We start from the raw sequence: 26,524 nt of genomic DNA on the forward strand, positions 1-26,524 counted from the left end.
ACAGTGTTTCTGAAATGTTGAAGAATTACCATTAGAGCTACACATGACCTGACTGCCTAACATTTGTACTGGGTTGTTTCCTGTGGCAGCCATTTTGTGGTTTATTCACCACCCTCATTAATGCTCATTGTGATAAACATTTATGCTCATTATTGATGTGGGACGTATCTTCTGGCACACCCCCTCAAACGGATATGAATATAGGAAGGGTAAGTGTGTTTGCTTCGGAAGGAGGTTGAGATATCAACAGGCAAGGGGGGGGGAAGGAGGGGGGAGGCTCTGTGTCTGTGTGTGCTTGTGAAGGAGGGAGTGGGGAGGAACCAAGGAGGAAGTTGCAAAACCAACAGGCAAGGGGGGAAAACAGGAGGTGGGGGGGAGGCTTTGTATGTGTGTATGTTTGTGAGGGAGAGAAGGGGGAGGAACCCAGGAGGAGTTTGGGAAACCAACAGGTAAGGGGAGAAATGGGGGGGAGTCTCTGTATGTCTGCGTTTCTGAGTGAGGGAGGGGGAGAGGAGGGAAGGGAGTCTTTTGTGTTTGTGAGGGAGTGGGCCCTGACCAAGTAGCCCTGAGTAGATATGTGTCCCACATATTGAGATCAGACTGTCAGCAGATTTTTAAAAATTTAGTAATAACCTTTCTACAACACCTGGTAGATACAAATCTTTCTAGCAGTGAGTGAAAGTTCAGCTATTCAGAAGATATTCAGGATGAATAAACATACTTTCTTTTAGCAGAAATGACAGCTCTTAAGGCAGTAAATATAGCTAGCCTTAGGCTTTACTACAGTATTAAAGCAGTTTCTGGTCAAACTTCCCAGCCTTGAATAGAACTTAGCAATGCAGAAATCTAAAAATATTTCAGCTATGACCGTCTATGCACTGAAGGTTTCATGCCAAGCTGCAGGCTGGAGTTTTAGTTGTGGAGGTTGCCCCACCTCTTCCTGCACCCACACGGGGGAGGATTTGGCCTGGTGTGCCTCATTTGTGTTCCTGTATGGGAGCTGGGGCACTGAAGTTCCCAGTGCATAAACGGTCTATAGGAGGACATAATACTACAAGAAACATGGCAATTTGTTATAAATTCTGGCAACTCAGCAGTTGTTTCAGATAAGGCAATTACCAGGGTAGGAAAAACTCTCCCAGTTTTTCCCCCTAAACAAGATAGGGGTAGAAGTTTTGCTCAGAGACACTACTGCCACACATACAAACAAGCCATTTTCAAATTGTGCTGCATCTATAGCATGGAACTTTCCCAATAGTCACTTACATAAGAAACACAAGAGAATGAACATGCCATGTACCCAATAAATATTGTCCTGGAATTGTAGTCCACAACAATAAAAGACTCTTCTATTCAGTGATGCAGCTTAGTCATCTATGGTCTATTCTGACCAGTGAATAACTTCAGTACATTGAACCTCAGACCTGAAACATCTGCGACCCCTAGCTGTCATAGGCAAACACACACAGTTCTTGTATCTAACTTACATTCATTTTGAACTTCAAATTTATTGAGGCAGTTTCATCATCAAAGTATTCATAAAATAACTGAAAAATAACCCAAGTATACCAGTTGAACTTCATGATTTATCCATTTATAAGTCAAAAGCACTAACAACCTGCAAGCTATCCCAATACAAAAAAGATTAACTAAAAAAATAAGCCACAACTCAGTATAATTGTTTTAACTGCATTTTTGTTTAGCAAATGGCACATTAAGGAATCTCTAAAATAAGATGTTTTAACAATCTTGTTAAAAAAATTCTTGGGCTACATATTTCTAGACTTAAAAAAACACCCCAAGATTTTTTTTTTAAACACTCAGGTACTATACAACTTGTGTGAATTTTCAAGTAGGTATACAAGGTTGTCAACCAAAATATTTACAAACTGAGTACAAAGCAAAATAATTCAAGATTTCTAATGACAAAAATGATTGAATTAAAGATTTATGAAATTAAAATTAAGGCTCTTTGTATAGTAATTCATATAACTTTACATAGTAGCCAACTTTGGAAATATCACTCTTGCACATTCTTGTCAACCCACTGCAAAACAGTAGAGTATACTCAGTATTACTTTGAATAATTACATTGCTACTTCTATGTCCGAACATGCTTTTGTAACATTTCATTTAAGTACAAACTTTATGTAAAAGAACAAGTATGACTGCCAAAGCACCACACTTGGGGAGGGGAGGATTGCTGCCAAACATTAAATGCAATTTCCCCACTCTAAGCAAACTAGATTTGAGGATTTAATATGCTTCATGAATGTGGACAAGTGTTTGCTCAAGTAATGCAGACAGCACTTTTTCATTAGGCTGCAACATTTCCACGAGACTTCAGTTTCTTCATACACGGAGAAAAATTGTTGGTGGTTTATTATGCTTTTTAAAAGGCTCTTTCCATGATTATGTCTTCTGAATGCTGGCCTTGTGGTTACTGAAGGAAGCTGTCTTCTGTGATGTAATGTATGGCTCAATCAAAATGTCACATTTTAGAATTCAACTAAAAGCAACTTTAATGTCATTTTTCTTTAAAATCTGTGATGTAAAATACTGAAGGCAAAAAATGGAATGGTAATAAGAATCACATTATTAAACATGTCTTTCTAATATACCAAAATTTGTAGTCAGAGTTGTCTTTATTGACTTTATTTTAATTTTTTACATAAAGAAAAAACATGTCCATATCCACCATGAACAAAAAATTAAAAAGGCATAACCAGAAGACATTTGTGTCCTTCACCAAAAGCAAAACACTGTGCTAAAGGTTCCAAACATTTTCAATTTTCAAAATAAATATTCTTTAAGCCCCCCCCCCAAATGTCTATAGTCCAGTCTTCTGAATATCACTGGAAATTGAAGCCTATCTTGAATTCATACTTTGAAAGAGTCCCAGTTCACTGTGTTTGGTAACTTGCCATACCATATCCAGCCTGATTAGGTATTACAGGAGCTGCTTGTCCCTGGGCAGGCTGAGCACCAAATCCACTCATCCAGGCTGCAGATGGTGTTTGACTATTTAAAAGAGAGAAGGTGAATACACCTGGTTACCAAAATGCCTCAATATACAACTTCTGATGAAGACAAAACAGTATCATCTACCCGGAAAATGGGGGTAGGGGGAGAAAACATGTAGCTGTACATTTATTACTTTATCATATAACATGCAGGTAGTGTAGCCAGGAGGATTGAAGATTGCCTGGTAGTCAGTCTGCGTGAGTCGTCTGAAGGTACTCAGTGTTTTCTCCAGAGGTGGCCAAGGGCCTCTAGTTTGCTTTCTGTCTCCAAGGTTGGAGGGAGGTCACGACAGAATGTTGAGATTTTGTTTGCCAAGTAGCTCACAAATGCCTCACAGCCGATATATGATTGACTATTATTTTGGTGTCCTTCCTTAAGGGCATGAATGGACTATCTTAAACAATTGTGCTGGGCATGAGTTCGCAGACACAATGGAAGTCGAATAAGAGTTGTGTTTTACTGATTTCACTGCCATCTCATCAGCTTTCATATGCATTCTAGAAGATGTTCTCAATGATTTATCGTGAGTCTTTCTCCAAACTCGCTCTAGTCATCTTAGCTCCCGTTTCTTCTCAGGGAGCTCCTCTGTATACCAGGGGGAACTATCTCAACAATGGTGGTCAGCATTCGTCCCGCTGAGCATTCAGGAACCCATTAGGATCTGTAAGTTTCCACGAGTGAGCTAAAATCAGTTTTGCGGTAGGTTAAAGTTAGTGCTCCACCTCACAGATTCTGCATGCAACACTCTTGCATGTAGTGGCACAGCCAGCTCCTTTGCTTCTCTCATAAGTGCACCTATACAGTTGGATCCTATGGAAAAGATCTTATCTACATGGGCAAAAGGAGAATCAATCTTCCCCCTTCTGCAGCAACCCTCTAAGTCTGATGGGGCAACTTGAGCGTCTTTAGGATCGAGAAAGTGGGGAAATAACAGGAGGCTAGAGATAAAATGAATGCATTTGTGGATTTACAAAATACCTCCTACAATAAAAACTGATGTTTTGGTTATATGCTCATGAACATGACTAGCCACTATAGCAACAAGTGACCAGATGTGTTCTACAAGCAGCCACTTCAACTTCAGAAATAGTTTATGGAACTACTGTATTTGCCGGTGTATAAGATGACTGGGCGTATAAGACGACCCCCCAACATTTCCACTCAAAATACAGTACTATGGGCCACTATGGGCAGCTATGTCTATCCCAACTGAAGTGCACCCGGTGTATAAGACGACCCCCCCACTTGGAGGCATATTTATCAGGGCAAAAAAGTAGTCTTATACGCCAGCAAATACTGTAACTAGGATGTTCATGTACACATCTTAAAAGAATGAATGTCTGTAGAGGCTTGATAACAGGTAACAAATTCTAGCAAATTCCTAAAACCTTCTGAAACAAAGACTGATAAAAACACAAAAGTTACAGACTAATTTATATTAATTATTCACTATAGCCAAGAACAATAGTTAAGCTAAATGAGGCACTGAGCAAGACTGTAGCACAGAATTTTTATCATGGGAGAACAATATGTATAAATGGTATTTAGAAAAAAACTGGAATTACTTACTCAACACCAAACCCCTGTTGATTCCATGCCTGCCCATACATTCCATAAGATGGCACTTGCCACCCATTGGCCATGTACTGTCCATACTGCTGTGGATTCCCATAAACTTGACTCCACTGACCCCACTGACTGTAGTCGACCTGAAAGTTAAAAGAAAAAGAAACACATTTTTTTTGGGGGGGGGGCAGGGGACACATGCTGTGTATACCATGGTGAGCTCCCTGGAGGAAAGCTGGAATAAAAATCAAACTGGTGAAAAATAGAAAAAGCTCAAGAAAAGAATTCTTAACTATAACAGCTGCAGAAAACACACTGGAGCATATGCAGAAGCCAAATGATACAAACCTCTAAGGGTAGCAGGTTACTACTAAGCAAAGCAGGACCTGTGCATATTCAGCAAACATTGGGGAACGCTGGACTTGTCTGTTCATTTCCACATGATTATCATGATGTGGAGCAATCACAACTAAATATTTATATGCTTACATCTGATAAAAATGGTGTGCTATCTTCAAATATCTTGAGGGAAAGACTGATCAGGTATAGAAATTTCCTTGCATCTACACCATTTAAATGTTACTGCAAACACAGCCTAATTAAGGTAATGCAATTAATATTGCATCATAGATTGAAACTAAATCTAGACATCGTGGTGGCTGGTAGAGCAGATTTTCTAGAGGGCAGTGACCTTCCTGTTTATAAGGTTTTGAAATTATTATTATCCAAGCATGCAAAACACCTCAGGGTGGTTTTGGATTTCCAATTGCTCTTTAAGGAAGAAATGCAGGCTTCAGCAAACAGTGCCCTTTTCAGCTTATAGTTGTTTAAGGAATTGTCTTTCCTTGTAAACTCAATTGAGCAGGCTATGCTGATCCATGCTTCCATAACCGCTAGCCTGGATTACCGTAATATGCTCTATTTGAGGTTGACAACTCACAAGTTTTCCTTATACAAAATGCAGCGACCTTTTTACTTAATAGGATGAGTTGATACAACCATATTACAATGTCTCTAAAGCAGCTACGCTGACTACCTGTTTCCAGAGGTGGAAATCAAGGTGCTGGATATTACCTCTTAAGCCCTACATGACCTTCGACCCACATGAATAGAGGACTGCCTCTTCCGGCTTAAATAAATGTATCCTGTCAGATATGCTCTTCCGACTATCCTTTGACTTCTGGGTAGTGCCACTGGCCTCAGCCAGGAATCTAGCTATGACACTGCTATTCCTTTTATAAATAACTATCTTAAATAACTTGTACCTTTCTCCTTAGCTCCAGACAGCCTGTAAAACCTGCCTATTTCAGAGAGCATTTCACTAAAAATGGGTGTTTGCTCAAGAGTGATTTAATCTCAAACGGTAGCTAGACAAAAGTATGAATTGTGAATCCATCTTGATTCCTGAAATAGTAGTTGTGTGCCAAACTGACATGTTTCACTGTTTATCTTACTATCAATTATGTTCAAGGCTTCGTTTATTTATTGCTTTTCATTATCCTGATGTACCCTGAGCTTTGTGGGAAGGCCAAGATATTACCAGTTACGATAACATATTAAACAAATTTAATAGTCAAATTACCTGTTGGAAGTTTTTAGTTATATCTGGTGATTCTTTACCCCAATAACATTTAACAACATGCCCTTCAATTGTGGTTCCGTTGACTGAAACAATAGCGTGTGCTGCACTTTCATGAGTTGAAAACCTGGTGAGTGAACCAAGATAAAAACAAATGTATTCTGTATTTTGTCTTTAAAATGGTTTATAATTATTTATATACCATTGTATTTGAAATGTTACAGTAATCAAAATAACAGTGACTTGTCCCTTTGCTGGGCAAGTTTACAATTTACATTTCAGCAGTGGAGAAGACAGCCACATATTTACTGAATCAGTGGATTGGTATCTAATGAGAGGCTGGACAGTATGTAAATCTTCAGTTTCTGGAGATGCTGTTGAGCAAATTACACCCTGACACACCTCTAACACAAAGATGAGTAAAAAGCAAATGGCTCCAGCCCCTTCATTTCACATTATAATAGATAGATATACGTTTAAAGACTCTATAACTCCTCGTCTGTAAATACAGAAAGTTTTATAAACTAAGATATGCATAATTAACATAGTAAAATATTTTTGGAATAAACTTTCCAAACAAATGTACTAATCACCTTACCTCACAAATGAATAACCTTTTTCTGGAAACACCCTTATTTCCATAATCTGTCCAAAAGGTGAAAAAGTCTGTCTCATAAGCTGATCTAGGAGAGGAAACATTTTCTTTCAGTCATTGTTCCTCTTAGCATTAATTACAATATTATGAGATCCATATAATTAATTCCTACCTGTCAATCCTGAAGCAATTCCTCCACAGTAGACTGTACAATTTTTGGGGCTTGACTGATTCACTACATCTTCAAATCTCAGCTGTTTTGTGTTGTCTGCAAAACAGCACACACACTTAAGATCTGTTTCTCAACTACTTTACATTTCATAATGTTTGAAAACTATATGCAGTATGTTAATAACCAAGAACATCAGTGCTAAAATGGTGATTAGATTTTAGAGTGTCAGTTTAATCATCTTAGAGAGCTGGTCTAGTACAGTAGATGAGAATGCATGCTATGAAACACATAGTCACTCATTAACATTTTATCTAAAGTTTCTAAACCATGAATTTGCTAGTTGGTTTTCCAATAAGATAGACTCTCTTTTATCCTCCAGAAACCTAGTTTTCTAGAAAAATGAATGACTGTCTTAGAGCAGGTGATTATCTTAAACCTAACACATTTTCCCAATATCTTCTAATTTCAGTTGACAGGAAAAAAATCAGTATCTTACTGAGTCAATCTGGCTGTCTAGTTCTAATAGGAAGATTTACACCCAAAGATCATCTCTGTTTTGGTATAATTGATTGATGTCTCTCCAAGCAATCTATATAAATCAGAATATCTAAATCCCAAGTTTGTCCCTACATGTGGAAATCTACAGATAGTCCTGACAGCTCCAACTTGGAGCTATGCCAAGCAGGGGTCTCAGCAGGCAAACTACCAAAAGAGATAGCTCACTCACTGCTGCTCAAGGCAAGCCACAGAGAGTGGCAGGGAGGGATGGAAGAGCCTGCTGGCTCACCATGAGCTGCTTTGGGGGAGCCATCAATACTGGAAGGGAAGGGGAAGAAGACGATGACTGCTGGATCATACAGAGCAGCTCCAGGGGAGCAGCAGAGAATTTCAGGGGCGGGGAAGAGTCTACTGGCTTGCCCTGAGCTCCAGGCAAGCCACAGAGGGGAGGAAAGCTCTGCTGGTTTACCCAAATGAGCTACCACGAGTGCCTATCGGGGGAGCTTCAGCAGGGGAGCTCAGAGAGAAAGAAAGTGATGGGGTAGATAGGCAAAGAGAAAAAGAAAGTGATTGAAGCAGGGGCAGAAAGAGAGTTATGGGGTAGGGGCAGACAGGTGTGAAGAGTGTAAGAGATGAGATGAGAGGATGGAGAGTGAGAGGCAGAAAAGTAGAGGAAGATGGGAGGGAAAAAAGGGGGGAATGCCCCTTCTTCGCAAGTTTCTCATGGATTTCCACTTGTATTATTTATTTACTGTTTCTGATTTCCTACAATCTACTTTGCTATTACCAATTTACACTTTGGCTAAAAGTTTATTTTCTGTCACTTAAATGCTCGAACTTACTAAATGCATGTGATTATATTATTATATCAAAAAGTCTGTTGTTCTCTGGTCTACATCTGTCCCAATTTTAAAAATGAGAACAAATTTGCTGGAAACAACTTAACTGTATTGAACAAGGATGACCACATCTGGATGTGCTTTAAAGACTTACCTAGGACTAAAATTGTTCTAAGGCACTATGCATGTGTTTGTTTTGTTTAAAACTATTAACATCATTACATCTCCCACTTTATGACAAGCATCCCTTCAAGTCAGGCTGATGTCTAAAAGCTGCAACGTCAAACTCAGGGAATTACGAATTCCATTATTTTAAAAAATGCCATCTCATCCAGCTTTTCAGAGAAATCCTATTTAATCTAAAACAGTTCAGAGTTTATGCAGATGATAGAATGATTAAAAACCCAGTAGTAGCTCTTTCCAAATCAGGTGCAAGAATAATCTCACTTCTAAACTCAACCAAGTTTAATGAATAAAGTTCTAGGTAACCCTGATATAGAAGTTCCAATAAGATCTTACATCCACAAGTACCAGAAGCTCAAAAACTGCATACATTTGGAAGCACTCTCAATTCACAATCCTCTCAATATGTCTGCTTGCCATGCTGACTGAACACATATTTTATATATCTGTGTTTTTTGGTATGCACAAATTAGAACCTTGAAATATCTAGTGGCCAGTTTGCATGTAGTGCAGCTGTGATGCCCCTGTGATCATATATAGGGATAGTCTATATGCAATTGGGAGACTCTTGGTACATATGAATGTAGTGTCTAAAAAGGTGTACAGTCTCCCTCTGAAAGGACTATTAAGATACTATGATGGATTTAGAACATTTTGAATGAATGCTGTTACTACTGAAACTCTCCAAAAAGTATTTTAAAATTATACAATAAACTACAGATGGCAGGTCCTACAAATTAGTCTGAATACTGGACTAGCACAAGCCCCCCCCCCCCCCATCCATATTAGGTCACTTACTTTCTTGTGTACTTTTGGGAGCTGGGGGCTTCCGTGTTGCCCAGTTAGTTCTTATCTGACGACCACCTAACCACTGACCACCCATGTGCACAATTGCATTTTCTGCATCCTGTCAGGGGGGAAAAAAGGGTTCAGCTCATAATGCACATGAAATAAGGTGACAACTTTTCTGAATGAGCCATACGTGATCAGATTAGAAATTAAAAAAAAAACATGCTCAATATGTTCTTTGCATTTTAATTATTTGATTTAAAGGGACCAATCTATCTGCCAATTTTTGTTAAAAGCAACATTAAACATATCTAACCATACCAGGTCATCCTCATGTACACATAGCTGTTTAGTAACATAAAGACCCATTATGCACGGGGGGAATAATGCACATTCGGGGTGGAATGGCGGCGACTAAAATCACCGATAATGCACGATGCCGGCTGCAACCAGACGCAGCTTTGGTGCATGCCGCCGAAAAAGCCGCATTAGCGAAACGCGGAAGAAAGCGCAGCTTCTGGGTGACCGGGATCGCCCCATGCATAATCAGTTACTCTGGGTTTTGCCGCCGTCACGCCCCATCCCGTGCATAACCGGTGTGCTTCGCGTCTTCCCCCTCCGCGTTTTCCATGTGACCCGAAATCACTGTTTTGGCGGCCGTGCATAATGGGCCAAATTGTGAACTATGTCAAGGCAAACAGCTCCTTTTGCGATAGTCAAGCTAATCCTGTCGTAGTAAGGCTTGTTCTTTAGCAATTCTAGCTCAACTATGGGTTTATGTACGTTTGCCAGGGTAAGACATTAGGCTTTAATAGACTTGAAAAACCTGTTCTAGGTTAGCCATCAGTGATTTCTAGACAGAAATGGATGTAGTCCTAAACTCCCTTAAAAACTCTGGGGACTCATAATGCTTCCCTCTTGTTTAGTAAGCATTTAGTGCCTTATCAAGAACAAATCATCTTTGATGGCCAACAGGAGTGAAACTGGGCAGTATGCCTTAGCATATTAGCCTTGATACTGACATCAGAGTAATAAATCTGAACAAGAAGGAAACAGGTAAGATGTATAGCCTGTGTCATAATAGCCATATGGCCTTTGGAGCCTTGCAGAAAGCAAATGTTTCTATACACACAATTTCTTGCTTTATGCATAAACATCCACTTCCTCACTTGAGATCTACTAGCCTTTAGTAGATAGCATATTAAACAGATAAGCTTTTGAACCAAGTGAACTAGTCCAAACTGTTAAAATTTTAAAAAAGGTAACAGTAAAATACTGGCTACTCCCTGCCGTATGACTACTAATTCCATACACCCCCCCCCCACTGCCTCTCCCATTGAATGGATTCTGCAGTGGAATGAAATATTTAAGAAGTTCTAGTTGCTCAAGATAAAAGCAGTATTAATGCAGCTGGATACAGTACAACCTCTGAAGGAAGTGAAATGGCAATCTGGACAGGAAAAAACTTTCACAAAGAATCAGGAAGAGGAGGCACTATTGATAAGGCAAAGAAAACAAAGACAACCATCTTTGCTCTTCCAAATTGTATTCAAAATTGGAATTCGCCTTACATCCATTCCTTCAAATGGATGTTCCATCACATCATTTTCTTAACAGAACCAAGTTTTTATTAAACATTTATCTGTTAGATATGGGTAATCACTTCATACACTTGGATTGAGAGGGAGGGATGACTTCCAGCAGTAACTAAGAATACTTCTATGTTTCCAAAATTCAAGCTGTATTTTATGCTTATATATGTTACATTTAATCCACAAATTATGGGTTGGAGCCAATCCTTTTGCAAATTTGTTGACATTATTTTAACGAAAATCATAGAAAACCAAGAGGATAATAGACACATAGGATTACAAAAGGGGGAAGACCAGATATACCTGCAAGGAGGGATAAAGACATACACTCACAGTAGACTGCCAAGGGGGAAAGGATAACACACACACATAAAGGCAGCCAAGGAGGTGTTTCTCTCTTGATCTCCATTCCCCTTGGCAGCCAACTGTGATTAGCACAAAATCAACCACTTTTCCACTTCAGCCCCTGCCCCAGATTTGAGGAGTGCTTGTCTTCTTCCTGCTCTGCTGACTGGCTGATCAGAGGACTGCTGTGGCCCATGCTTACTTTTCCCATCTAGCCAGATAGTTGATCTGGACCCACACCACACAAGCTGATCCAAGTGCCACTGCTGCTATCTCAGGCTTACTTTTCTTTCCACCCACCAGACAGCTGATCCAGATGTTGCCTCCCTACATTAGTTATGATCCACAGGTCCTGTTTACAGGATCCTTCTCCAGTGACTGGTGGAGAAAAGCTCCTTTATTTGTATGATGATTGCAGCCAGTCATTGGTTCTGCCTTCACAACAGCCCTGCCTTCTTTTCTGAAGCACTCAGAGTGCATGCCATGGCAAGTGACAACCCTGCAAGCATGACAGAGTGCTGCTAAGCAAAAGAGAATACCACACATATGTGAGGCTTGCTCTATGAATTCCATTTGCATTAGGGGGGATTTTTACCCTTTTGCAGCAGTCCTCCAGGTCACATGGTCCTGAACCTCAGCAAAAGTAGGACAGGGGAATAGGGGAGAGATAACAGACAGCCAAAGAAACTTGAAGCTGGCTGGATTGCAGCACCACCAATTTTGTAAAGAATGGTTCCAACCCTCTATATATGTGGAATATATATATTCTATAAATGTTTAAGCTTCATTCACTGATAGGGGCATCTATCTATTTTGTGAGGTACTGCCTAAGATATTCAGATACAGAGTAAAATCTGGAAACTATACATTTAGCATCCTCTGGCTGACAATAGAGTATCTCAGCAGCAGCCAGCAAGCTCAGACACAGCTCTACCAGAATACAGTGGAACTTGAGATTGCCCCTTGGTGCATCACCAATCATTAGATAGTGATAAGCATACTTTCAATGACATTCACTATATATGTCATACTCATTATAGTAAAGAAAAACAAACAATGACATTGTTATTACCAGTTTATTATAAAATGACACAAAGCCGTATCCTTTTGATTTTCCCGTTGCCATATCTTTAACTACTCGTGCATCCCTGTGAAGAGAAGCACAGTTATATGAGGAAAATATTAAAGATTTTCAAAATAAAAACTAAAAGGAACCACACACACTGTATTGTGAGCATAATTTTCCCTAACATAAACTCAATAAACCCTACAGCTATAGCCACACCTAACCTCTCCCTAATGCTCCTTTACCTGTTAGAAAAAAGCAGTAGGACAAAAAATAACATGTAATAAACATGCAACCTATTCACATAACCTGCACTTTCTACAACTGAAATGTTCAGATTGGAAATTTTTTAAAAAGGAACAAAGTTTCCTTTTCTATTACTCTATCAGCTAGGGCCCTCTAAGGTTTACTGTTCTATAAGTAACTGTTAACATTTCTAACTATTTTACCATGCATTTTCTAAATAAACGCCCTCTGCCTAGTGATACAAAATATGAAATATTAAAAAATTGAAAAAGAGGAAAAAAATAGGAATTAAAAGGCATACATGGCCTGTTAACAGATTTCTTTATTTTTCTTGGTCAATTCTCTACCATCATTTTGGAGTTTGGGCAGCTGTAAATTTTGAAAAATTGACATTTTCAGAAATTTAAGAAAGGAGAATAAAACTAACAACAATGCTAAGCACACCAGTACGAAAACAACAAATTTTACACATAAATTTTAGTGAGTAAGTTAAATGATTGGAAATATAGAACTGCACTGAATATAGAATGTTAAAATGTAAATACTAAAATATGTATATATAAATAATGTATAATAAGAATAAATAGAAATGAGAAAAAAATCTACAACTGAGTTCCAGTGTGCACAGTTCCTTGCAGTTAGCTTCAAGATCCTGTCCATTCTTATGAGCAATTCTGCAAAATAACCAGAATGCTATTACTTTTAATTGTGACTTGGACTTTAGAAAAACTGCAGGTCTCAGGTATAAATAAAGATTGAGAAACAGAAACCTATATTAAACCTTTTTATACTGGCTAGCAAACAGTACTACTTACCACATGAGATAAAAAGTAAAATAAACAAAACAGACAAAATAAGATTTATGTTTCATTTAAAAGTACACAGAGGGTAGAGAAAAGAGTTTGTTTTAAGCAGACATAAATTCCCATAAAATAGCACAAGATGTTCAGGTTTGAGTTTGGGGAAAGGTATTAAAAGGTGTGAAAAGAAACAAAGGGTTAAAAAAAAGCTAAATTGCGCAATAGTAGACAGACTTAAAGGAATGCTTGCAATGTTTCAAACCATTACTTAAAAAGCAACTTTCATTTCAAATTTAATCAGAAGTCTTTACTATCTACTGAGGTTTTGGGGTAGGGGGTGAACTAACACACTTAGGTACTGCAACAAACAAAAAAAAAGGCTTGCTCCTGAAGTATTAATATTTAAATCTCATACCTTCAGATCTTCCCCCCCAGCCCTCCCCCCCTAATTTCAAGAATACAAAATATAGAAAAAGGATGCATGCACATAACTAAATTTCATAATTTGCCATGCTAACTTACATGTGATCAAATACTGCTATATAATTATTAGATGCAAAATAGTTTGAAATATCTCTATATGAAACCCAAGAACCAAATAAACTAAAAGAAAACATGATTTTCTGTTTCATTTGTCAGTAACGTTAAAAACCCAAAGTATTAAGCATGTGCTTAAAGTATAAGCCTCAGGGGAGGATGGTATATAAATATAATAAAGCTTTTAATGGGTTTGAAATACAGGACTCATTGTTTTGTTGGACAACATGGGGGGCACAAAGTCATTATAAAGCATCCACTACACTGCTATCAAGAAATTATCCAAGTAAAGTGAAAAACATTGTTTTAAAAGAAGAACAATCTTATGTAAGAGCTTTTTTCTTAACTAGTGGTTTAAGATACAAGTGATGCTACTTACGATATTTTACCAAATGGGGCAAATGCTGATTTGATGTCATCTGTTGTTATTTCTGGACTTAAATCTCCTACAAAAACATGGAAGTGATCTAGGAGAAAAAGCATAACACAATGACATACAATGCTGTCACCCAATAATTTAATTTTCACAAACAATCATAGTGAAGGCAGGAGTAATACAGTTCAGTATCTGAATTCACAGGTTATATCCAATGTGAAACAGTAAACAGACTTGAGCCAAGGAAGACTTCTGAAGAATGTGTTGTATTTCAACTATAGTAGAAAATTCAAAATGGACAAGAAGCAAGCTAAAGAGGCATACATTCTTGAGATGAATAATATTGTTGCAATTAATTTGGTAATTTATTTCCAGAACCATAATATTACTTACTTGATGTATCTTTCTTCTGGCTGCTTGGTGTGGTTGCCCAATTAACTTTAACCTCCTAAAAACAAGAAAAAACATTCATTACCAACCTGTACAAATTCAGCACAGACAACATATACCCAATACCAGCATTAGAAGTGTTTTCTCTTATATTCAATGAGATGGTATAAAATATTTCCAGTTTAAGGGATCAAATGTTTTCCTTACATTTTAGTGAAACTGCTTATTTCATTTATGACATTATTCTTTTTTGATGTAAACATACCTTTCCCAAAATTTTTCTCCCATTCATAGCAGCTAATGCAGCAGCTGCGTCCCTGTGTTCATAAAATTCCACAAAGCAATATGGGTCATTGCTTGTATGCTGCAAAACAGAAAATCCAACAGAAGAGTTGACCCTTCTGCTATCGGGTTGCTGAGAAGAAAATCCAGGAAAATATATTACTTAAAGCTAGAAAGATAAATATTACTACAAATGCTTATTTAAATCTTAAAAATTGTAGTCCACTTTTGACACGCTAATTGTTTAAGGAATAAAAGTCTCCAAAATATGACCAGATAGGCATATAGTGTACAACAAAGATTACTTAAGGGTCCACATCACTTTGCTGATTATACTATGTATATAAAGGGTTAATAGTTTCCTTATTCCAATGTATTCTTTTCAAGTATGACAGTCACAGGGAGAAAAATGGTTCTGGGTTAGATATCTATGTCTCGTTCTTCTCTATGAAAACTTCAAAGCAGTTGTTATTCTTACAGTAAAATTCTTCTGAGTGAAGGAGCTCTTTTTCCAAACTTCAAACTTTCAACAAGGTAAACAGAGTGCCAGTTACATCCGTGACGCTTTATAACCAAACTTGATCAAAGCCCGTCCCTAAGGACAAGCTTTGAAGGCCCCCCGGGCGCAGACGGGCGCCATCCCCCTACTCTCCCAGCGTCCCTAGGGGCCTCGCTGCTTGGAGAGCTGAGGGGAAGCGATCTCCGTTCACCCTCCTCCCTGCCTGGCTCACTACCTCCCAGGGGGCCGCCATCGCTGTTGAGAGCCCAATCGGAAGGCGCTTTGTGCCTTCCGATTTGCCCCTCACCCAGACTGGTCCCACCCACTTAGCCCTTAATGAATTATGAAGGAGAGAAAGATGTACTAAGTTATTCAAATATAATTGCTCACAAATATTTGCAAGCTGTTGGGAAAATTTCAGGGGATACTGTAAAAATTTTCTATGCTAAAATCCTTAATGTTATATTTTAATACACAGTGCATACATTTATTTCAAAGAGAAACTATTGGGAAACAAGCAAATAATCCCAAAGTTCACTATGAAAATGTTCATCTCTCTCTTAAGGTCCCAACTAAGTACAGGAAAGTCATGTGAATTTTCACAGTATGATTATGGATTATTTCTAATGAATTCTGAATAGGCCTGTTGCTGATTAGTAATTGGGATGATGATAAATTAAAATATCCAGAGTCCTTTTCTAAATACAATTTTAATTGGAAATACAGATCTCCAGTTAAATCAGAATACATAAGAATATATAATCACCAGATCAGAGAATAAACAAAGTTTTTGAAATATATTTCAGGATCTTAGTAACTTTCCTGATTTTGTTCACTGGGAGGTAAGACCTCCTCTTTATATACTCAAAGAAAAAAAAGTCATGCTCAAAGAGAAGGCTACCTTACAGTTAGTCATTCCAGAAAAGAAGACCTAAAATGACAACACCAATGTCTTCTAGATATTTGGAGCCATGCCATTTGCAATATGAACCTTTGGGACTTTAAAGGGGCCATGTTTTAAACTGGCCACAGAGTGCAGATATAACACCATAATTCAGTGATATATATAAAAGTCTAAACAAAAACAGATGATAAACGAACCTAGTGGGGTACCAAGAAATAAACAAAAAGAAACTATTTTTCTATACAGGTACTGGCTAAATGCACATCATCATTATCCTATTCTTGTTTTCCACAATATTCAGAAAGATAGGTACATTTTAATTTTCTAGTTAGGGATTTAGAGCTAAATAAGATCAATTTTCTCAAAATGGACAGGTGAAATCAAGTTCAATAGTTTTGTCTACAACAGTTGTTTGCTAAGATATTCTCAACACTGAAAGTGTTTGGCTATTCCAATGGAAGCAAGAAAGGAATGTTTGTGAATAAAGTAAAAGGGATGTTATGAAAAGTTTGCACTTCAAATACAGATGCTACTTGAAGCACAACTGCTATACAGCACATAAGACCAATGGTAGCACTCAAGAACCAAATATATTGGCTGAACTCTAAAAGTTTTTTATAGCAGAGAAGGCTATCACCACCCCTAGTTTAAGAAGTTTCAACTGACTGTACAATGAGTATTATATCAGCTGATTACTATATAATTACTGATTACTATATAAAAGCAAATAGCTCCGCAGTAAAGAATATGCGGTTTGTTGGTGATATAATACATCACTGGAGAAACCATGTTGGAAGAGGTATTCCTTCCTGTCTGGGAGAGGGTTCTTATAAGTTAGTGTGTGCCATATGCTGTTTCTATAAGTTAATAGTAATTAACAGTTTTGTGGTTGAAAAATGTACCCCCTATTAAAAACTTTTAGTCAAGATTTTAGTCTAATCAGTTGACTAACCACTGCAAATTTAGCAAATATGTGTGGCATGCATGCAATTATGTTAATTGTATTTATAAGGCCACGAAAAGTCTTACCTCTGTTATCATTTTACAGCTTTTGCAGGGTCCAATCTGGCTGAATAATTGAAGTATAAGTACTTCTGTCACATCTCTAGAGAGATTTCCTACATAGCTAGACGAACAGAACAAGATGTAATATTAATCCACTCATCACTTGCAAAGGCTGCAATACCAACATATAAAATTGAAGTTTACACTATTAAGTAGTTCACGGAATTTCATGCTTTAAAAATATCTATACAGCAAAGACATTATTAAGTACTTATAAAACATTAGTAATAGTAATATTTTTGTTGACAAAGAACTGTAATTGTTCAGTTATCCAAAGAATACAAGACAGATCAACAATAAAGGTATGCTTTCACAGAAAAGGGAACTAAACCCTTAAAGAAAATTAAGAGTGCAATTGAGGGAGGAACAGTCCATTCCACACATGTGTCAATTTTTATTGAGAACTTCCTTCTCAAAAGATTGCTCCACAGAATGCATAAACTTTCTCTTAAATTATCAGGAGTCATTAGAAAGGAAAGTATATGTATACCTGTACCAGTTCTATTTTTAAAAGCCCTTTAAAAACTGCTTTTTAAGTCATAGGAATTTAGGTGGACCTGTGGGGAGCAATGCATAGAAAAATCATAGGGATGTGAGCTTCGGCTCGGTTGCTTCAGTAATCACCGAAGCCTGATGCAGCACATAGGAGGCCAGCATCATGGCGCAAAGAGGAGGGCGGCAGTGTAGGCGCTACCGCCCCTCCTCTCTGTGCCGTGGCACTGGCCTCCTACGCACCACTACGGGCTTGGCTGATCGCCATGGCAGCCAAATCGTGCCAAAGTGCACATCCCAAGTTTACACAGTGCACACACACAAGGAACAGATTCTGTATCCAAATACCAAAAAAATGGAAAATTACAACTTGCTCCTGTATCTCCAAACTATTTATTCGAAACATCAAACATTTCCAAACTACTGTGAGTCATTTGTGAGAGCTCTAGATAATGGTTATTATGGTATTTTCTACCAGGGTTCTTTTGAAATCTTTAGACCATTCCAGTAATTACGTTACTGCAATTCCAAATTTAAATTTATTCTCCAATGAAAAAATATATACAGGAAAGCAGTTAGTGATGCAACACATTGGGCAATACTCTCAAGAACTCTTGTCCTGCAAATCCTTAGGCATACCTTTTGTTATTAATTATGAAATTATTATATGATACAATATGACAACATTGAGTACTCCTAACAAAGGTACCTAGATCATGGCAGTAATTTTTCAAAAATCATCACAAGAGTTTTCAGTTGTAAAAGTACTTTATTCTATGGCATTCTTCAAAATCAAACATTCATCGCATATAAATCCATTATCTATGTCCCAATTCAACATTAATGTTAAATATTCCTTTAACTTAAAGTGGGAAAAAGAAAAATATTTCAGTGGAGGTGAGGACAGTGGCTACTGTTCTCTTCATGGTTATTTGCATTGGCCCAGAATAACTCAATATGTGAAGCTCCTGCAAGCCCAAATTTCTAAAATCATCAGAACATGAAGCAGACCTCTCTTTCAGCACAACTATAAGCCATTTGACTCATTTTAAGTAAAACACTACAAAAAAGGCTTTCCAAGACCATTAACTGACAAGCATGATCAAATATTTCATCAAGCCAAGAAAGTTGCTTTGTGTATCACTCAAATTAGACAATGATCTATTTCAGCAGTTCTAAAGTACTTTTGCATGACAAGAATGGCCTTTGCTATCAACATTTATGTATGCGAGTTCTTACAAAAATGATCTATATTTTATTAAGCTTATAACTGTTTCTGATTTTATAATTACTTGTAACTACATTTTTGTAATTTTGAATAAATGTCATGCTTAAACATTTTTCATCTAAGTATAAAACAGAAATATTTCATCTAAGCAGAAAACAGAATGGAATACATCTGAAAAAGTATGAACTATCTAAAGAATCAGATCATATTTCACTGGTCAGCTAATTGACTGACAAATGTCCATCAAGATAAGACCCAATGAGGGGGAAAATATTTTTCACAACTAGTTATCTAGGCCTGTCTCAGCTCAGGCAAATAATCCATCATATAAGTGATGAGCATCGCCGGAATCTGGGTGACAAGACAACAATGACAGGAAAAGGCTTATCCACAATGAGAAATGGAGTCTGCTATCAGTTCTGTAGGATCCTAGGATCTTCCAGTAAAGTCCTACCATAGTAATAACATGAAAACCAAATGCTAGGTAGGATGAACTAGCAACAGAGATCATTATGGTGCTTGCAGCTCAGGTATATCTAAGTTTTAATCATCAGTACATTTGGTTCTAACCTTAACAAAATCAGAGTCCAGTGTCATGATGGTCAGTTCATAGTCTGAGGAAGAGTGCTTGCACTCAAAAGCTCATGCCTTGAATAAATCTTTGTTGATCTTAAAGGTGCCACGGGACTTCAATTTTGTTTTGTTGTGCTGCTTCAGACCAACACGGCTACCCACTTGAATCAATTGTTTCACCTACTGCTGTGCACAATTAGTGCAAGGCTGACTGCAAGTTTTACTTCCATAATGCTTTTTCTGCAGGTTTGTAATATTGTCACGGGAAGACCCAATTCTCAGGTAGCAGAGGTCATCTTCAGAATAATCTCCACAGCTACCTAAGTACATCAATGGATATTATCTATGCTAGGCATGGAACCTCCATGTTCAGAGGTAGAAACTGAATACTAGTGCTGACAGACAACAACAGTGGGAAGAGTCAGCCTTCATGTCCTGTTCTTCAAACTGGTTGTTCTATAAACATAAAAGGACTTGGTCCTCAGTTAAACAGAAGGTAAAGAAGGGCCTCTTCAGAGGTCAATATAAGAGATTATTATGTGCAATACCTCAGTTTTCTAAACCAGAAGCCAATAGTTCAAAACTCAATTAAGCCATGACTTCTCTGGGTGTTCGTAGGCAAGCCTCTGCTAGCCACATAATATGGGACAATAATATTAGCCATCTAGCAAGCTTGCTGAATGATGAAGTCGTTTTGTCATTTAGTATTCAGACAACAATGTTTCCTAAGCATTGCTTTGAGATTAGAATAACTTTTACTTCTGTGATGTTATGTTTCAAAAATAAATAAATCTACCAAACCATAGTGAAGAATGAGTCTAGGAAACTTCATTGCCAAAAGGTAGAATGTATCTAGGGAAAAAATGTGCAGGGCCTTATATAAGAAGTGGCATTTCAACTAGGAAAATAACTGGGAAGGCAGCCTACAGAAGAGTATGATTTATTTATTTGCTTTGTTAAAAAATTACAACCAGGAAAGTTATTTTGGAATGAATACCCTAAATCTTAGAAAGCACTTCAATTAAGTAACTCAACAAAATTGTACAAAATACTATTTTAAAGCTATTTTTAACCTATACTAACTTTAAAAAATGATAATGAAATAGAGAAAGGCATATACCATACCTCTATAGGCTGTCTCCCTAATTCATGTGACACCACTTATGCTGCATTGACAGGCATAGTATAGAAACCTAGATAGATAACAAATAGTTTATGTTTGACATATATAGGTTCCAATACTAGGAACTGTTGCTGCATACAGAAGAAACATTTATATAAGCCGAGTAAAATAAAATTAAAAAAAACAATAATCCAGCCTGTAAAATTAACTAAGGCTGAAGTCCTGCGCATATCTACCTTTCCCTAAGACCTACTGGCACACTGAGACTTATTTCTGAATGAACACTCTTACCACCCCATTCTCTCTCTGTAGCTGACCTAGAGGATTATGTGCACAAAAGTAGGCTGCTGTAGTTACAACCAGTAAAAAAATATATATCAAGTTATTTTTCATATACACAAAAAACTCTTTTACTACATGCAAAGGTTTATTCAGTGAACAATATGTATCAATGATATCAATAAATGATATCAATAAAAGGCCTACTGAAAAAGTCTAATCAGAAGAAAGGACACCTTCAACTATCAGGCAAATCTTAGACTTGTGCTGTCTTCAGTGAGAGAGTATATCAATTGCATAATATTTATGAAAAGCTCAATTGAGAAAGGGCAAAATTTAAACTGTCTCCTCCCCCATTACCATATTGACAGTACCCAAAGTCCCTAACCTTATGTATCTGTTGTTGTCATGCTAGGAGCAGATGCTAATCTGATTTTTTTTTTAAAAAATCAGAATATATTCCTGTGTCCCCCAACATAGCTCCAGCTGACAACAGATGAGCTTTTCCGAAAGTGGGTGGGGCCAGTGTGAGGTAGTAGGGCTTGTTATTAGGGTTCGGTGCTTCGGTGCCTGAAGCGGCTGTTCGCTCCTGACACAGCCAGTGCCATGCTGCGCCATGGGTGGGGGAAGGTGCGGATGTTGGTGTGCTGGCGGGCTAACACACGGAGGCGCAGGCCGAAGTGCCCAACCTTACTTGTTACTGGCTATCCTGATTCAAATGAAAGGGTCTTCCACAAGTGCAATCACAGCCGCAGCCATTGGTGAATCAGAAAAAGTAGTATGCATGTGGGCTTATGATTTCATTCCTACTTCAGGTGTTCTTCCTTTTTTTTTCTTTTTGTCTTTCTCCCTCCTCCATTTGGGCTTTCATTCATTTATTTTTATTCCCATTATTTTCCTCTCCCCCCCTCTTCAGTTTACCTACATTTGTTACTTCTCTTCTGCAATTCTTTTGTGAAGTGAGAAGGGGCATATTGTATCTGACACATTATGTAGCAGACATTTTGAATTTGTCTCTGGTTCCTGCAGAAACCATTTTGGGGTGGTCCTTACCCCCACCCCTTTAAAATTCCAAAGGTGCCCCAATATATAGTAAATGTAGGGACCACAGCTATATTTAACAGAAGTAAAAAAAAACCTGTTCTCCACATGCCTCTGTCGTAATGTACCTTGGACATGTCTGTTCCACCTGTTATCTATAGATGTGAAATAGCTGGATGACAGCAGCAGTAAGTTGCAAGTATTTGATAATGAAGTATCCTGCATTAAAAGGTTAACTGGCCCCAAGATACTATATTAGCACAATTTTATAACTACATAGCAACCTAAATAGCAGCTTCTCTAATGTACAACAAATATTAAAATGGCAATTGTCTATCTTTATCCAAGTAAAATCCATGTCTTATGATAAAATGTTAAGCCTCCATGCAAAGGATTGTTTTAAGTTCTTGTGTCTTCAGTCACAATTTTGATCCATTAGAAATCCTAAGCTTGGGGGGGGAGCACCATTGCCAATTAGCAGCACTACAGAGCCTACTGAAATATGCTAACATTTTAACAGATTGGGGCTCTATCCTTCTTTTGTCAATAAAATGTAAGTTCTAGATGGCCAAGAAGATGGAGAAAATGTTTCAGAATAGTTTATAATACAGTGGAAGAGAAGTAGAATGTGTTACCAATTACTGTACAACTACTTTAGTGCTATACTTTGTCCCCTTAATACAGGCAACAGTCTGTATGGTAAATGTGTACACTGTGTTATAGCACAGAAACAAGAGGAGGCAGTGACCACATATAGCATTGATATGAATAAAATCATACCATACTGCTATATAAGCTGCTAAACCTATCAAAAATCCCAGTCAACCTTCCACTTTCAAGGACATAGTCCAGGGCAGGAGTGGGCAGCATGAATCCATATTGAAAGCTGACTTATACTGAATCAGATCACTGATTCATCAAGGTCAGTATTATCTACCGGTAGTGGCTCAACAAGGTCTCAGGCAGACTCCTGCACATCACATATTGCCTGGTTCTTTTAATGGTAGATGCCAAGGATTGAACCCAAGACTGATGCAAAGTAAAAGCTCTTCTACAGAGGAACATGAATCCCTCACCACCTCTGGACCATCTTTTGTTCAACCCAGAGGCAAAAGTTCTAATCCTCAACATTTTTAAACCATTGTTTTCCTGGTTCAGACATTTTTGAAATATGGTGGCAAAAATACTAAAGGTCTGAACAAATAAGCAAATTCCATTTTCAATATTTATGAAATAAATTTCAAGAGTACTGCAGAAGAAATGCAAATGTTAACTATTTTCACACTCACATTTTCATGAGTGAAATCCACATCCCACATAGCTATTTTGCATATTTTTACATGGTCTGCCTCACAATATTTCCAAAATGCTCAACACCACTGCACACACTGCTCAACCCTGGGTTCATCAAATCAAAATGCAGCTACTCTACCAACATGTTAAATATAAATATCAGAAGCCTTTTAAGTATTTGTCAAAGCTGCAGCGAGGTCACTTAGAGACACTCAATACAGCAAACATATGGTTCACATATTAGCCTCCAAGATTCAGCAAATATCTCGACTATGAACAACAGTTTTGCATCACAGTCAAGATCTAGGATCTCTTTAGGGACCATACCTTCCAACTAAAAACTATCCCCATGTTGTCTCTTCCTTTCTACTTCACAAGTCACCTAACTTTTCACTTGCTAACATATTTTTATTCTTGGTCTCTGACTTCAGGACTCTCACATTTCATATATACATCTTCCATTGGGTTTTTGCATCTTTAAAAATTCCCTCATACTCTGTTTAAGTCTGCACTACCAACCCCCTTTGGGGTTTATTAAACTTCTAATGCTTACCACCATTTTCAATTTTTATGGGGACATTATACATAAGACTTCTCTTTTGGTTTGAAGCACTGTGAAAGAGAACTGTTATCTGAAAAGCAGACTATATAATTAAGACAATACTGAAGAGTCTAGTCTCTGCAGTGCCCAAAGGATCCCAAATCCATTGAGTACACCCCAAAACTTGCCTACTGGCGGTATTACAGGTCGTACGGAAGAAACTAATTCCATGGAGTCCAAGAGACCTGAATTATATCTCATCTCATAAAATGAAAACTTTGAACCTTTCGGGACGAATCCTAGGAATATCAACACGCTTAGTCTAATCAAAGCAATACAGGTGGAAAGAAAGTATTCACAATCTTGCAATGACTCAAGGATTCCCACAGCCCCACTCTTTAGCTTCACACAGCACAATTCAGATCCCTCCGATTCTAGCGTGTATTGCAAAAGGGTGCATAACGTTGTTGCGTGTTTGGGGGGAATTCGCAAGCTCAGTCATCGAAAGTGCCCAGCTGCTTGGCCTCACCTTGAGGACACGCTTCTTCTCTTCTCTCAGTCACCTACTCTCTACCCCACGTCAATTAGCGAGCTGTACTCGGGCACCTCCGCAGACGCTGCGTCCTCCTCCCTCAGCCCGCCCGCCCGCCCGCCTGCCTTTTCTTCACAGATCCCGATCGCGGGGACGATCGGATAGCGCCGTCTGTTAGCGACCCCCCGCCCCTTTGCCCATCCTCCCGGGTGCCCACCGGACCCCCAAGCCTCCCTCCGCCCTACTCACAGCGTCCTGGGTTGCCCGTCGTCTTCCATCGCGGTAGGGACGGGCGCTCATAGACGGGCCCCGGACGCCGCAGCAGGTGAAGGCCCAGGGAGGCGCCGACGCGCGAGAACGAGACGTCGAAAGCCAGAGATGCCTCGTCTCCCGCAGGCCCAGGCAGGAGCAGGACCAGGACCAGAACCGAGAGGCAGAAAAGGGGGAACCCAAAACTCCACAAAATGGCCGCTGCCGCCAACCACTCAGGAAGTCACGCAACACGCAAGCGCAGCCCATGCCTTCGCCTCCCCACACCCACCATAGAGATTGAGGGACTAGAAAGACGCTTCCGATCTCCATTTTGCTCTGCGAGAGTTTCGGAGGGGACCTGCGGGAGAGAGTAAGTCGCGCGAGGCCTCCACGATCAGTTGCACGCAGGCTCCGACGCCTGGGAGAAGATCTAGACCTTTAGTTCAGTGCTTATACCTTTCCTGCACCGTTGAGCTTGGTTGTGTTTTTGCCAAGGTCTTTTTTTGCTCTGCTTCTTAGTTACTAATAGGATGCTTGAAATGGTTTCAAGGGAAAACAGATCCCAAGCGCAGTGGACAGGGCTTGGGGGCTCAGCCGCTGCCTGCTGAGGCGTTTACTTTCAAGGCAGAAATTGTGTGTTGAACACTTAAACGTGCTTAACGCGTGCAAGGTTGGCAGCTCTGCTAGAACTATAGCTGGCAGCCTAGGCTGGAATGATTTAAAAAATCGCAAAACACCATGTAAATACGTTATAATTTCTCCACCCCCAAAAAACACTGCATATAAACATAAAACAAGCACAGCATAAAACAAACACAGTCCCTATTCTCCTTTTCTTGCTGTTCTGTTTTGCTGCATGTGTGAACCAGGCCATAGAGTAGACCTACCAGCCTGGCAGAGTTTTTCTTACCTGGACAGGATGTATAGGTAGCAAAGGGACAGATATGTATTTACAAGGGACAAATTGTTCTTTTTCACTAAGGGAAAAGGGAAATAGGTTTTACAGAAGAAAACAAAAGATCAACACGGATCCTCCACTTAAGAAAAGAACTTCCAACAAATACAGTATCAAACCACATGTGGAAGCCAGACCTATGGACTGGGTGATTAAAAAAAAAATGAATCCAACACTTTTGTAGCACTGCAGCAGCACAAAAATGGGGGATCTGAGGCATAGATCCTCATGAATTCATGATTTTTACATTTAAACAAAATAAAACTGCCATCATACAGCAGACCATGTGTTAAGTCTATAGGTGTTACCACAAAAACCATGCATCCACAGCATCATCAACTCAAATCAAAATGCAGCTACTCTACAATGGTTACAATGGTGCAAAAGCATAGTTGGAATACATGGATCCTCGTGATTTTTGCACTAGATCATCCCAAAATCACCATTAGATCACTTATAATACTGATAGCCACAGCATGCACTGTGAAAATCACAGATCCATGTCTTCATGACAACACCATGGAGCAAAAACATGGTTCCAAGCATCAGATCCTGATGGATCCTTGAGTTTTTTGCATCGGGTCACCCCAAATTTACCATCATGTTTCTGATAGCCACAGCTTGCACACAAAAATTATGCACCTATAACTTTCTTCAGCCTATATTTATTATCTACTCACATATGTTGTCCACAGCCAACATCAAAATGACATTAAGTACTATATTTCACTGCCACAGGGAAGACAGCCAGTATGGTATAGTGGTTAAGAGTGGTGGCCTCTGATCTGGTGAGACAAGTTTGATTCCCTGCTCCTCCCCATGCAGCCAAGCTGGGTGCCCTTGGGCTCATCACAGCCCTGATTGTTCT

The 26,524-nt window shown here is 38.7% G+C and overlaps 1 protein-coding gene across 6 annotated transcripts; it reads right to left on the reverse strand.

Annotated features, from left to right (window-relative positions):
* Positions 1-1,488: 1,488 nt before the first annotated feature.
* Positions 1,489-24,947, reverse strand: TIAL1 (TIA1 cytotoxic granule associated RNA binding protein like 1). 6 transcript variants are annotated; one of them, XM_077349921.1, is made up of 13 exons: positions 24,699-24,943; positions 20,766-20,833; positions 17,312-17,408; positions 14,863-14,961; positions 14,601-14,655; positions 14,211-14,298; positions 12,255-12,330; positions 9,255-9,363; positions 6,937-7,032; positions 6,768-6,852; positions 6,173-6,296; positions 4,594-4,733; positions 1,489-3,021 (listed from the first exon to the last, which is right to left on the reverse strand). In XM_077349921.1, the coding sequence occupies exons 3-13, from the start codon at positions 17,321-17,323 to the stop codon at positions 2,904-2,906; spliced, it is 1,002 nt and encodes a 333-aa protein (XP_077206036.1). In that variant the 5' UTR covers positions 17,324-17,408; positions 20,766-20,833; positions 24,699-24,943; the 3' UTR covers positions 1,489-2,903. The 6 variants fall into 6 exon arrangements, with proteins under 6 accessions (XP_077206036.1, XP_077206035.1, XP_077206034.1 ...); XM_077349920.1 differs by having other exon boundaries at positions 14,863-15,012; XM_077349919.1 differs by lacking the exon at positions 20,766-20,833 and having other exon boundaries at positions 24,699-24,947.
* Between the last annotated feature and the right edge of the window lie 1,577 nt (positions 24,948-26,524).

This window comes from Paroedura picta, chromosome 8 (assembly GCF_049243985.1).
Source record: "Paroedura picta isolate Pp20150507F chromosome 8, Ppicta_v3.0, whole genome shotgun sequence".
Classification (NCBI taxonomy): Eukaryota; Metazoa; Chordata; class Lepidosauria; order Squamata; family Gekkonidae; genus Paroedura; species Paroedura picta.

Bases quoted from the DNA above. Each gene is read 5' to 3' on its own strand.
- TIAL1 (XM_077349918.1), bottom strand. From the start codon at position 24,727: ATGGAAGACGACGGGCAACCCAGGACGCT. The intron at 14,299-14,600 runs GTAAGTAATATT...TTTTTCTCCTAG, and splicing joins CCAGAAGAAAGATACATCAA to ATCACTTCCATGTTTTTGTA. The intron at 6,297-6,767 runs GTAAGGTGATTA...TTCACTCACCAG, and splicing joins AAAGGTTATTCATTTGTGAG to GTTTTCAACTCATGAAAGTG.